At 40.6% G+C, this 13,672-nt stretch overlaps 1 protein-coding gene across 1 annotated transcript in view; it reads right to left on the bottom strand.

Moving 5' to 3' along the window:
• Positions 1-965: 965 nt before the first annotated feature.
• Positions 966-13,672, bottom strand: part of LOC124276892 (tRNA-dihydrouridine(20) synthase [NAD(P)+]-like) — a 29,832-nt gene continuing 17,125 nt past the window's right edge. Inside the window, 8 exon segments of the mRNA XM_046712560.1 lie at positions 966-3,881; positions 5,056-5,129; positions 5,643-5,730; positions 6,753-6,914; positions 8,224-8,345; positions 10,274-10,439; positions 11,614-11,771; positions 12,207-12,272. Of these exon segments, the coding sequence (XP_046568516.1) occupies positions 3,596-3,881; positions 5,056-5,129; positions 5,643-5,730; positions 6,753-6,914; positions 8,224-8,345; positions 10,274-10,439; positions 11,614-11,771; positions 12,207-12,272 (1,122 nt within the window). The 3' untranslated portion in view covers positions 966-3,595.

Below are 13,672 nucleotides of genomic sequence, written 5' to 3'. Positions count from 1 at the left end.
GGGAGATGAGACTTTGGGAAAGTATTGACCCTGGGAGATGAGAGAATTGAGAATGTATTTACCAAGGGTGATGAGACTGAGATGAGAGACTTGAGAAGGTGATTTACCAAGGGAGATGAGACTGGAGAAGGTATTTACCCGGGAGATGAGACTTTGGGAACCCAATGAGATGAGACTTGAGAAGATATTTACCCGGGAGATGAGACTTTGGGAACCCAAGGAGATGAGACTTGAGAAGGTATTTACCGGGAGATGAGGGAGATGAGACTTGGGAAAAGGGTGATGACTGACCCTGGGAGATGAGACTTGAGAATGTATTTACCAAGGGTGCTGAGACTTTGGGAAAGTACTGACCCTGGGAGATGAGACTTGAGAATGTATTTACCCAGGGTGATGAGACTTTGGGAAAGTACTGACCCTGGGAGATGAGACTTGAGAATGTATTTACCAAGGGAGATGAGACTTTGGGAAAGTACTGACCCTGGGAGATGAGAATTGAGAATGTATTTACCAAGGGTGATGAGACTTTGGGAAAGTATTGACCTGGGAGATGAGACTTGAGAATGTATTTACCAAGGGTGCTGAGACTTTGGGAAAGTACTGACCCTGGGAGATGAGACTTGAGAATGTATTTACCAAGGGAGACGAGACTTTGGGAAAGTACTGACCTTGGGAGATGAGAATTGAGAATGTATTTACCGAGGGTGATGAGACTTTGGGAAAGTAATGACCCTGGGAGATGAGACTTGAGAATGTATTTACCCTGGGAGATAAGAACTTGGGAAAGGATTAACTCTGAAAGATGTTTGCCATATTGTTTGCGTTGGTGAATACTGTAGACTCACCCATCTTTGCACTGTCATGCCAAGTATCTTGTATTTCAAAGTAGCATGTCAGACGAAATGAGATGCTACTACACTGAATTCAGTCAACTGTTGGGAAAATAACATTGAAAAGAACATTGATCTGTTACCATGACATTTTATTTGTTGTTGGAAGAAGGAATCTAAAATACATTTCCCATGATGATAAACAGTAAAACCCTGAATAACAAATCATGAACATAAATAATATCCCTTTGTACATATTCTTGAGAAACATACATTGTTCTCATAGCTTTTCCTTTTCATCTGGTGTAAGAGGCATGTTTGACATCAAGGTTGTATGAAGATATTTCCCCAAACATGGTTTTCTCTGTACATTATGGGGGTGGCGGGATAGCCAAGTGGTTTAAATGTTTGCTTGTCACTCCGAAGGCGCGGGTTCGATTCCCCATATGAGCACCAGAAACTCCTTTTCTGGTGTCCCCTGCCGTGATATTGCTGGAATATTGCTAAAAGCAGGGTAAAACTAAACTCACTCACTTACCCACTGTACATTATGTTTCCTCCTGCCAACATGCACTTGTATCAAATGAAACCTTTGCACATGCTCTTCAAATATTTCTGATTCTTTACATTCAGAATCAGTAAATGTGAAGACCATTCCCATTCTTGCAGACGGCGACATTAATGACAGAATATACACATGTATGATGTAAAGAAACATTTAAAGACAACCTGGAAATATGGGTCATTAATATCAGCAGTAAACCACATTAAATAGCTTCTTGGTCCAGGCAGAGCAATCCCATTAAAAACAGATATCACTTTGGTAAGATACCTCTTGGTATGAAGATCTGAAAACAATCCACAGAAGGCCATATCAAGTGAACCCTGTGGAAAAGTCTACGGACCAATCAAAATATTGGATGTTTGTGTTCTTGAGCCAATGAAATGTCTGCTTTCTGGGCTTCATTTCTCTCCTTCCTTGTTTCGGAAACTTTGTTTTTAGAAAATAAAGACAACCACAGTACTAAAAAATACCCGCCATGGTTCATGATTTGGATGTCGCAATCGCTCCTAAAAACATGATGATGTATGAAATCAGGTACATACCTCTAATGTTCACTCAATGAATTCTCTCCCTGTTCAATAAACTGTGTTTGGGAACTCTTGTTTAAAATCTCCAGCTTGGTTGCTGTTGGGTTTTCCCATAAGAATCAGAGGTAAGTTCTCTAAACAACACCATGTATTCCGTATGAGGTCACACATAAATAAACTGGTCACACAAGACACTTGATAGTTATTGATGTGGGTCAAATGTCATGATTTGTGATTTACATGAAAACAACAAACCCAAACACTTTGCATTTTGGAAGGTCATGAAAGAAACATGTATTTGGAACACATGCCATCATATTTGAAGACAATGAGCATTTGTACATTTATGGATGAAACATCTACACCATAACACCTAAAACAATGGACAGATACATAAAACATTGTATAAAACGCACAACGTCCAAACCATAAACAGCCTGAACATAAAACTTGAATTCATATTTGTGAATAAAATTAGATATAATGGATGGTGATGTCCAGTGTATAAAATTGAAATGACTACCGGTAATTAACCCACAATACAATTATCACGCTACAATTTGGTGATAAAATAAATATACATGAGTTTATTTACATTATGCATAAACTTATCCTGACACAACATGACGCAAATTCCCAATGCCATTACACTGAACCTAAAATGTGCCTCTCTGCCAGGGGTTGCTATTCACAGATATGAGAGTAACCTCCCCTTGAACAGCTACTTTTGACTGTGATACCACATCAAGGCTAAATATCTGATAACCTTTCAGTTTGATTCTTGCTCAGTTACAATCAACTGCTGTGTCAACTAGTGAATGTTTCTCAGATCTCCTACTGATAAATCCCATACCGGTAGGTTATAATTAGAAAACGAACCATCTGTCACCTCAAAGCATTCCTTGATTGAAGACAGACACTGTTACTTGGATACTGAACCAAAGGTAGGTCCACTCCTGCATGTAAGATGCTTGTCTGAAACTGAAAATAGTGGTGTTCTCTGAGAGTGAGTGAGTGAGTGAGTGAGTGAGAGCAATATTCCAGCTATGTGGCAGCGGTCTGTAAATAATCAAGTCTGGTCCAGACAATCCAGTGATCAACAGCATGAACATTGATCACGTTCTCTGAGACTTCAGGCTGGTGTTTTACAAGCAGTGACTTCAGTCTTGGTGTTAGGGGCCCAGTTCTTTGCCAACCTAAACTTTCACAAACAGTGACTGAGCACATTAGGAGACGGAACTATCAGTGTAAAAAGGTGTACATGGTAACTCACACTGAGGTGTCAAATGTTGGACAACAATATTTAAAGTGTTGCTTGACAACAAACACCTAGAAGACACCCAGGAATTAGACGGTACCGACACCTTTCATTGTGGAGAAGCTCTCCAAGGCAATCAAGCAGATGTAGAGGGTGTCCAAGCTCTGAAGCAATAAGACTTGCCAGTTACCAAGGTGGTCAGGTAGTCATGGTGATTACGGGTGGAAGTAACTGAGAAGTCTAAAAGATGTTCAAGGAGAGGTCACTCTGATAGCTGAAATGGGATTGAAGGGAGAGGGACTTCGCAATATGTTACATCAAGATACACGTTCACAAGGTTTGCCTTTCAGCTGACAGAATGACAAAAGAATACTATTATGTATGAATTGCATGTATATGCAAAACAAAGCCGATGTTAACTCTTTTCTGATGTCTTTGTTGAGACTATTTCAGGTGAATCTGATTTCTCAAAGTCTCCCTTTTCAGTTGTTCCTACACCTATTTCTTCAGATGTTAGATCACTGTTGGTCTTCCTTTTCGTATTTGAATCATCATTGTTAGTTTGACTGTTGAACTGTGCCCATTTCCTATGCATGGCCTCCTTTTCATGCTTTGCCTCCTCCAGGCGCCCATCGTCTTCCCCCAAGGTTATCATACATGCAATGGCAGCTCCTTGTTCAGCTAGCGGCTTGGACTTCTCCCTAATAGTAGCAAAACATTTTTCAGAGTAAAGTATTAGAGTTTCAGCATCCTTCAATCGAAGGCTACTTCATCTCAGCCATCCAGGAACGGCTATAGGGATGAGTGATTGAGTGAGTTTGAATTTTATGCTGCTTACTGTAAACGATTATATTTCGCATGGCACACAAGAATAAACCTGTCATTCATTCAGTCAGTCTATGCAGCCATAACACATCACGCTTTGAAGACAGAAATCAACGGAATCTTAAAATGACGACTGATCATACTTAACTGTCGCTGTAATGGATTTCCCAAAACATAATTAAATAATGAGCCAAATCCCATTGCCGAATTAGCACAGCAATGTGTGTTGTGGCCGCCATGGAAATTGGTCACATGACAGATGGTTTGATACAAAACAGATTACCGCGTGAAGCGACTCGAAAGAAATAATACAGCAGTATTTTATTTATTCATTAAGATTTTATTCACCAGTACATCATGAAGCGAATAGTCACTAACACTCAATCATCTCATTCACAACAACCCGGCTTGTTTGAAATCACAAAGAGCTTCATATACAGTATAAGTTAATTCAAATCGTCAGAATTTGGAACATAAGACTGATGTGTTTTCATCTCTTCTGGGAGAAAGCGGATTACTGTGTACTAGTATATCACACTGATAGAGATTTCCTGTGAGTAAGCAATAAACGCCTGACAGGTTAAGCCACTCTGTTAGTTTTCACTATGCAATTATATCAAACTGTCAATTCCTAGCAAAATTGCACCACGCGAAAATAAGTATGCGCTTTACAGTATATCAATATTCCAGCAATATCATGGCAGGTGACACCAGAAATGGGCTTCACACAATGTACCCATGTGAGGAATTGAACCCAGGTCTTCAGCGTGACGAGCGAACACCTGAACCACTGGGCTACCTCACCACCTGAATGAGTGAGTTTTAACAAATATTTTTAATAGAATTGCAGTTCTATCATGGCATGTCAGCAATCAAATCCAAAAATTACCTGAATTATGTAGGAGTAAGTGAGAACCACAATCCACACAAATGTCACTCTTAAGGTGTCATCATCAACACATCAACAGGGGTCAAGTTCACAGATAATTTAGTCTGTTCATTGAAAACCTTTGTCAAAAGTGCTAAATATGATAAAACCTCTCAACTTACCAGAAAGGGGTTGTGTATTTCACTCCCTGCACTGTCACAATACTGTTGAAGCATCTGTCTGCCACTCGGTCCACCTGAACAGAGAACAGCTGGTCAATATGACTTTCACCAAGGATGCGACGTTTCGGTCATAGATTCTTATACCGTTGAATTACGTCACATCATATAGAACAAAGAAGATGTCATCCATAAAGTATCTTACTTTCTTATTACTCACCAACTTCTAAAATGCCAGTCAAACAGATCTTTCACCAAGTAGAGTGACAATGTGGAAAACGTGCTTGATACTCTCACCAGTGACACAGGTCTCGACCATTTTGATATACATCAGGAATAGGAAACAATCATTGGATTGTTGGACATCTAATGCTACAACTCCTCACAACAACTTGATGTGCCTCAGATTATTGGGCTTCCCCTGTCATCTGGTGTTGTAGTGGTGTGACATACAATGATGTACTGCAGTGACAGCAGAGTTTTAATGAAGTGTCATACAGCATTGTACATATATGACATACAATGTTGTACATAAGTGACATACCATGTTGTACATGAGTGACATACAGTGTTGTACATGGGTGACTTACAGTATTGTACTTGGGAAGATCCACCCTGTTCCTCTTACACCATTCATACAGGCGCTGTTTGGGGGTGACAGCAACTGGATAGTCCTTTCTGTGGGGAGACACATGAATTAATGGAACACGTTCAGCTTGAAGGGGAGACAACAAACAATATTGTAGATACTAAAACTGTTTACATCGGTGAGTGCTTCCTTGATAATCTCCAGGGTATACGTTCCGATAAACCTCCACTATACCCTGGATGTATCTATGGATCGGCCTGTTAATTGTATAACCTCCTTTTGCTGGCTCAGCATTCTCACAGTAGCCAGTCAAATAAGCCGTTGTAACCAAACTTGCCAGTGTCAAAGATAGCAGCCGCAGCCGGGAACGTTTGTTAGCTGTGTGACTCAGATGTAGGGGAAAAATCACACAGACAAACTGACAGGTCTGAAACCTTCACAACATATATGCAAGAACTTCTTCTACCTCTTTCAGAGTTCCTCTGCAACAACTGTTTTACCAAGTTTAATCGGTTAGATAAAACAAGCGAAAGTGAGTTATGATGGAAACCTTGTGATTGGTATGCTCAACGTCCCAGCATAGACACCTGATTGGATAAAAAGCCAGCCAAGGGAGGTAATAAAATTATGAGGCTGAGCCGTAGATGCATCCAGGGTATATTGGAGATTTATCGGAATGAATACCCTGGAGATTATCGAGGATGAGGTGAGTGATGTATGCCGCTTTTAGCAATATTCCAGCAATATCAGAGACACCAGAAATGGGCTTCACACATTGTACCCATGTAAGGAATTGAACCTTTTCGGCATGACGGGTGAACGCTTCAATCACTAGGCTCCCCTGCTTACATAGGTTAATGTTGCTCATTTCTGCAGTCGGTAATATTCCAGCTAAACCACAGCAGTCCAAATAACTGAATCTGGGTCACACAAACCAATGGTTGATATTCTGATCAAACTCCTGACATGGCAGGGTGCGATGACACACATTCATCCAAGTCACAGGGCCTAGCTATCTAATATAATCCCAGAGTTACTGAAACCAATGCCCAACAGTGTTATCACAGACCCAATGTGGTTGGGTATTCATACTTCAACATTTGATACTTACTTAACAAATCGGACTGGGAATTCATACAACACACTGCCATCGTCTGTCTTTCTGCGTTTTATACAATGGTCATTTTCTCCTCTATCTCTTTTCAACTTTTCCTCTCGTGCTTTCCTCTTCTTCAGAACATCAGAATAAAACTCCTTCATGTCCCAGATGTCACTGAAAAGACAGACATGTTAAATAACCAGTGACTAAATATATAGGCATATTGCCTCAGTTACTCAGTTGTTATTCACACCTTAGTAATGGAATGAGAGCCAACATGGGGTTACCAAGGCAGTGACGCCATTACAGTGTGACGTCATGCAAATATTGTACTACAGTACAAAACTCTTCCAACCTCTTTATGAAACCGGTTTGGTTTGAAACCAAAATAATAACAAAAATACGCTATTTTGTCAATTTAATGCATGTAAGACGTGGGTAATAAATAAAATACACACTTTCGATCTCATTACATACGAATTATCTGAAACTTCGTGATCTTCCTATGTTATCTGACCTCGGCACGGCGGGTCAGATACCATAGGAAGGACACTCGCTCAGATAATTCGTATATAACTAGATCTCATGTAGTATCTCTCTATATCCCCCTCTGCAGTATCTCACTATATCTCCCCTCTGTAATATCTCTCTATATCCCCCTGTAGTATCTCACTATCCCCTGCAGTATCTCACTATATCTGCCTGCAGTATCTCACTATATCTCCCCCTCTGTAATATCTCTCTATATCCCCCTGCAGTATCTCACTATATCACCCTGTAGTATCTCACTATATCCCCCTGTAGTATCTCACTATATCTCCCCCTGCAGTATCTCACTATATCCCCTCTGTAGTATCTCACTATATCCCCCTGCAGTATCTCACTATATCTCCCCTCTGTAGTATCTCTCTATATCCCCCTGTAGTATCTCACTATATCCCCCTGCAGTATCTCACTATATCTCCCTGTGTAGTATCTCACTATATCCCCTGCAGTATCTCACTATATCCCCATGCAGTATCTCACTATATCTCCCTGCAGTATCTCACTACATCCCCCAGCAGTATCTCACTATATCCCCCAGCAGTATCTCTCTATATCCCCTGCAGTATCTCACTACATCCCCTGCAGTATCTCACTATATCCCCCAGCAGTATCTCACTATATCCCCCAGCTGTAGTATCTCACTATATCCCCTGCAGTATCTCACTATATCCCCCTGCAGTATCTCTCTATATCCCCCTGTAGTATCTCACTACATCCCCCTGCAGTATCTCACTATATCCCCCAGCAGTATCTCTCTATATCCCCCTGCAGTATCTCACTACATCTCTATGTCTCTGCAGTATCTCACTATATCCCCCAGCAGTATCTCTATATCCCCCTGTATCTCACTATATCCCCCTGTATCTCTCTACATCCCCCTGCAGTACTCACTACATCCCCCTGCAGTATCTCACTATATCCCCCAGCAGTATCTCACTATATCTCCTCCATCGTGGTGATACCCAGCATGGCCTGTCCCTCCGGCTCCTTCATTGTCTCATGCATGATCTGTAGAACACAGTACTTCGTGTTGATGGCGTTGTTGTCATACTCTGCAGCCTGGAGAGTAAAAATATATCTATGCTGAACTGTGCCTGAATATATAATAAACAGTTTGATCTGGGGAAATCATTATCAAAACATTGTAGGCAGGAAGACTGACATCACCAAAAGTAACCAACAGTCAGGTTTGGTGTCAAGAAAATATGTCAGTCCACATTAAAATTAAAACACAGAGGTTACAACCTGCTCACATTTCAACATCTGGTTTTACAGTTTAAGTTATATCAGGCATGTTTGTTGAGTGAGGAAAAGCCGGAAATTATGAACATCTAAGACAATTTTCAATTTGGAGGACTCCATCAGTAAAAGCATGGTTTTGACATGCTTAGATATGAGTGAGTGAGTGAGTGAGTTGGTTTTTACGCCGCTTTTAGCAATATTCCAGCAATATCACGGCGGGGGACACCAGAAATGGGCTTCACATGTGGGGACTCGAACCCGGATCTTTGGCGTGACAAGTGAAAGCTTTAACCACTAGGCTACCCTATCGCCCCTAGATATAATGAGAGTAAACAGGGTTTGAAGTACCATAAGCACACTTGGTTCCTGGCACGCCATAAAACCATACTTTCACATTCACTCACTCACTAAATGTAATACTGAATTAAAAAAGCATTTCAAGAAAGTAAGAGTGAGTGAGTTAGTTTTACGCCGCACCAAGCAATATTCCAGCTATATGGCGGTGGCCTGTAAATAATTGAGTCTGAACCAGACAATCCAGTTATCAACAGCATGAACATTGATCTGCGCAATTGGGAACCGATGACATGTGTCAACCAAGTCAGGGAGCTTGACCACCCGATGCCGTTAGTCGCCTTTTACGACAAGCATGGGTTACTAAAGTTCAATATTCTAACCCGGACCTTCAAAGGTGTCAAGAAAGTAAGACATTCTATATACATTATGACCATTCATATGGTGTCTCAATGTACAGTAGAACATGGTTATAGCGAACACGGCTATAGCGTACAAACGGATATAGCGAACAAATTTAAAAGTCCCGTCAACAGTCTTTATAATATCATTAAAATTATACATGAATAACGAACTCGTGAGTAGCGAATTAACGGCTATAGCGAACTGATTTACTACCCCCAAGACCCAATTAACGACGTGATTAGCGAACTCACTCAGCGTCAACTCTGCCACTTAGCGGTACAGTATACATCAATCTTGTTGGCGGTGAATCAACATTGTTTGATGGTCATTAATTAATTAACAAAACAAACATATCGTGTTTAACCCATTCAACACCTCTTTGACGAGGACGGTATCCATTGCCGTAGTATGATTGGCTGCCTTAGTTCACGTGTCTGATTTTGACCAATCACGATCCTTATAGCAGACTGTGGCGAAAAAGCGTCATTAGATAATTTTATCCAATAAAATCGCTTTTTACAACTGTGAAAATACTCTCGGCAAGGGTACAGTGATATTGTTGATGTTCCAGAGCTGTCGAACGATACCAGACACCACCCGATTAAGCCTTCTCGCATGTTATTCATCACCGAGAGGCTTCTCAAACGGAAGTATTTCCGTTGTTGTGTCATGTTAACGAACGGAAAGCCTGATTACATAAAAATGAAAATATAAAAAGAAAAGGCGCGGGCATGTTATGACATGTCACAAATGGAAAAAAAATCGCTACAGTTTTTGCTTCTTTTCGCGCAGTTTATCTGGACATTATAAATGTAAGCTTGCATTTTCATCAAAAAAATAAATTTATTTAAGTTGTAGTTGTATTATTTCAATTTTATTATAAAAATAAACTTCATATTTATCAAGATGATATAGGTAATGTCTGTGAATGTCTACATCTCTTCAATCCAAGATGACGGTCAAATGTGAATAACGAACAACGGATATAGCAAACTTAATTTCTTGGTCCCTTGGAGTTCGTTATATCCGTGTTCTACTGTACTTACAAATCTGAGGTACTTCTTGATGACCTCATGCAGAGGGAGAGGGCCGTCAGGTCTAAACACAGACACGTTCCATTCAGCCGCTCGTGCTATCATCACCGACGAGGTGCCGGCTTCTTTCCAGAATTCCTTGATCTCTTCAAGAGTCTTTATATCTCGAGAACCACCACTGTTTTCAAATAGGAACTTAAGTGACATAACTGTGTATTCTGCAAAGAGTCTGCAGCAAATATCAGTAAAGTTGTCAACTTGGATAAAAATATTTTCATATTTATGTTCATCATTTCGATATAATTATAAATGGTCTATTGGCACTGCAGAGGTAACAGCACCAATGAGTTTCATCAGAAGGGGACAATTCCCCTTGGTCCAAAAATCAAGATCAAATAATCTGATAGTATGGTGTTTGAGTGAATATGATTTTAAGCTGCTTTTAGCAATATTCTACCAATATCACGGCAGGGAACACCAGAAATGTGCTTGACATATTGTACCCATGTGGGGGAATTCAAGCCAGGCCTTTGGTGTGACAAGTGAACACCTTAACCATTAGTGAGTGAGTGAGTAAGTGAGTTTAGTTTTACGCCGCACTCAGCAATATTCCAGCTATATGGCGGCAGTCTTTAAATAATCGAGTCTGGACCAGACAATCCAGTGATCAATAGCATGAGCATTGATCTGCACAAATGGGAACTGATGACATGTGTCAACCAAGTCAGCAAGCCTGACCACCCGATTCCGTTAGTCGCCTCTTATGTCAAGCATGGGTTACTGAAGATCAATATTCTAACCAGGACCTTCACGGGTCCATTAGTGAGTGAGTGAGTTTAGTTATATATGGCGGCGGTCTGTAAATAATGGAGTCTGGACAATCCAGTGACCAACATGGATTAAACAAATCAGCATGAGCATTGATGTACGTAACTGGGATACGATGACATGTGTCAACCAAGTCAGCGAGTCTGACCACCCAATCCTGTTAGTCGCCTCTTACGACAAGCATGGGCTACTGAAGATTAGTTCTAACCCGGATCTTCACGGATCCTTAACTATTAGGTTATCCTACCATCCAAGTATCCACTAAAAATATTCCTGAATTACTTGAAACAATTATCCATGAAAGACATGGTACTTGCATACCAAACCGTAAATTGTATATAGATGAATGTGAGGTGAATCTAAAATGGTGGACATGCTTTCTCAAGAGCCAAATTAAAATTGTCCTGTTGAATGTTCATACCCATGTTTAATGGCAAATACAAAGACTTTCTGCGACTCTGTGACCTAGAAGTGACAAACAATCTGACTTACGAGATATACATTCTGTGATATGTTTGACTCACTTTGCAATCACTGGTATTGACACATGCTCTGCAATGGCTCTGATCACATCGTTGCGGTTGTGGTGACGTGACCTCTCATACTTGGTGCGCCCATGGACAGCAATGGCTGCCACTCCTGTACTCTCAATGACCTTCACCAGCTTCAGTGTGTCCTCTAGCTGCACAGAGATCATTGTTACACTGACTGACTGACTGAGTTTTGTTTTGACGCCGCTTTTAGCAATATTCCAGCAACATCACGGCGGGGACACCAGAATTGGGCTTCACACATTGTGCCCATGTGGGGATTCGAACCCGGGTCTTCGGCATGACGAGCCAACGCTTTAACCATTAGGCTACCCTACCGCCCCTCATTGTTACACAGCAACAAGGCGCTACGCAGAATACTGAAGCAAACTTACATGGACAGGTGTTGTACTTCTACGTTCATGAGTTACACATGACTTTCACTGAAACGTTGCTGTCATAATGCGTCAAAAATGTGACCTAATTTATGGATTGCACTGATGCCCAGTAAAAGCTTCCAAAGACTTACCAGACAAAGAACCTTACTTTATGTGTGTTCAGGAGAGAGTAAAACCGATTGTACAAACCTTGGGTAGAATTCTGATCTTGCAAGTGACAGGTATGGACAGGCCAGACACAAGGGTGGTCAGTATCTGTAGCAGGTAGAGCAGGGAGACATTAGCAATATGGATGGAACAGCCTCCCTCACAACCAAGTACATGCAGGAACCATCATATTCATAACAATATGGTTGATGTAACAACCTTCCCCCTTAAAACAACATCACTGGTGGAACAACACTATTACTCATTTCAACATCCTTGACGGAACAACCCAATAACATTAAAATAAGATCTCAGTTCTTAATAATGCTACATTAGCCAATCACAGAGCAACTTGCTCCTGTTTTTTTCAGGAATTCATTAGGGACCGTTCATAATTTATTGCTAGGGGATGAAGATGATTTTTAAGCATGTACAATGTGAATGACCCCCCCAAAAATTTATGTACAAAATAAGTGACCCCCCCATATGTCATGTACAAAATCAATGACCCTCCCCTTCCCATAATTTCTAAGCATAATTAAAGCCAAATGCACACCGTTTGGACTTATTTTTGATTGAAGTTTTGGTGATGTTTTTAAGCAAAATGCTGACTGCATACCTCCCAAAATGTGCTGCACTAAAACTACAAGGGCTACGGCTTTCAAACGTTGCATACTTTGTGTCTATGCATGTTTCTACACCGTAGCATCGTCAAATGTGCCTATGTTTATATGATGGCCGCCATATTGGACGCCTACTTTTGGGCAAAAGTTGTCTTCAAAAACTTTCACGGGCTACTTTGCTATATTTTGTGCCAAAGCGAAACTTAGCACATACAACACTTTAAACGCTTGTTCTGAAGTTGCCTTTGGTTGTTGAACATTTTCTGTTCTTGGTCCTATGTCAAAAGTCACGTGATGCGGCGGCCATATTGGATTGAAGATGTTTATCGGAAATGTGCAGATTTGTAGGGTAGGCATATTTCGCAATCCATAACTCTGAATGTATGAACTGCAGAACGCTGTAAATGCGCAGATATACAGTATATACCTCAAATATTAATGCCCATAAGCTATGTTGCGATATCTTGATTAGTTACGGATATCTAGACGTTTGCTTCTGTTGTTTATTTTGTACTAAAATGTATTTTCAAAATCATGGCGTCATAACTATTTCAACTATGCAGCTAGAATCTGGCAGTCACGTAGTAACTAAGTGTGTTGAACATTTTTGTTCTTGGGTGCATGTCAAAATGTGTATTGCTTGCGTCCATATTGGATTTCGTCGAGATTCTGATGATACTACATTATAAACAGCATAGCTGCTCAAGTTCTGCACACCAAGGCAGTAAAACTTGGCAGTATGCATCAACATAAGATGCTTAACATTTAGATGTTCTTATGCATATCAAAAGTTTGATCGGCTTTGTCGGCCATATGGCATTGAAAATTGCACAAATGCATTATGTGTCCAAAAGCGGCATAAAACAGCATATAACTCCACCACTA

Source organism: Haliotis rubra, unplaced genomic scaffold, assembly GCF_003918875.1.
Source record: "Haliotis rubra isolate DU_JTF1 unplaced genomic scaffold, ASM391887v1 Scf215, whole genome shotgun sequence".
Taxonomy (NCBI): domain Eukaryota; kingdom Metazoa; phylum Mollusca; class Gastropoda; order Lepetellida; family Haliotidae; genus Haliotis; species Haliotis rubra.
This window is presented reverse-complemented; position numbering and strand designations above follow the sequence as displayed.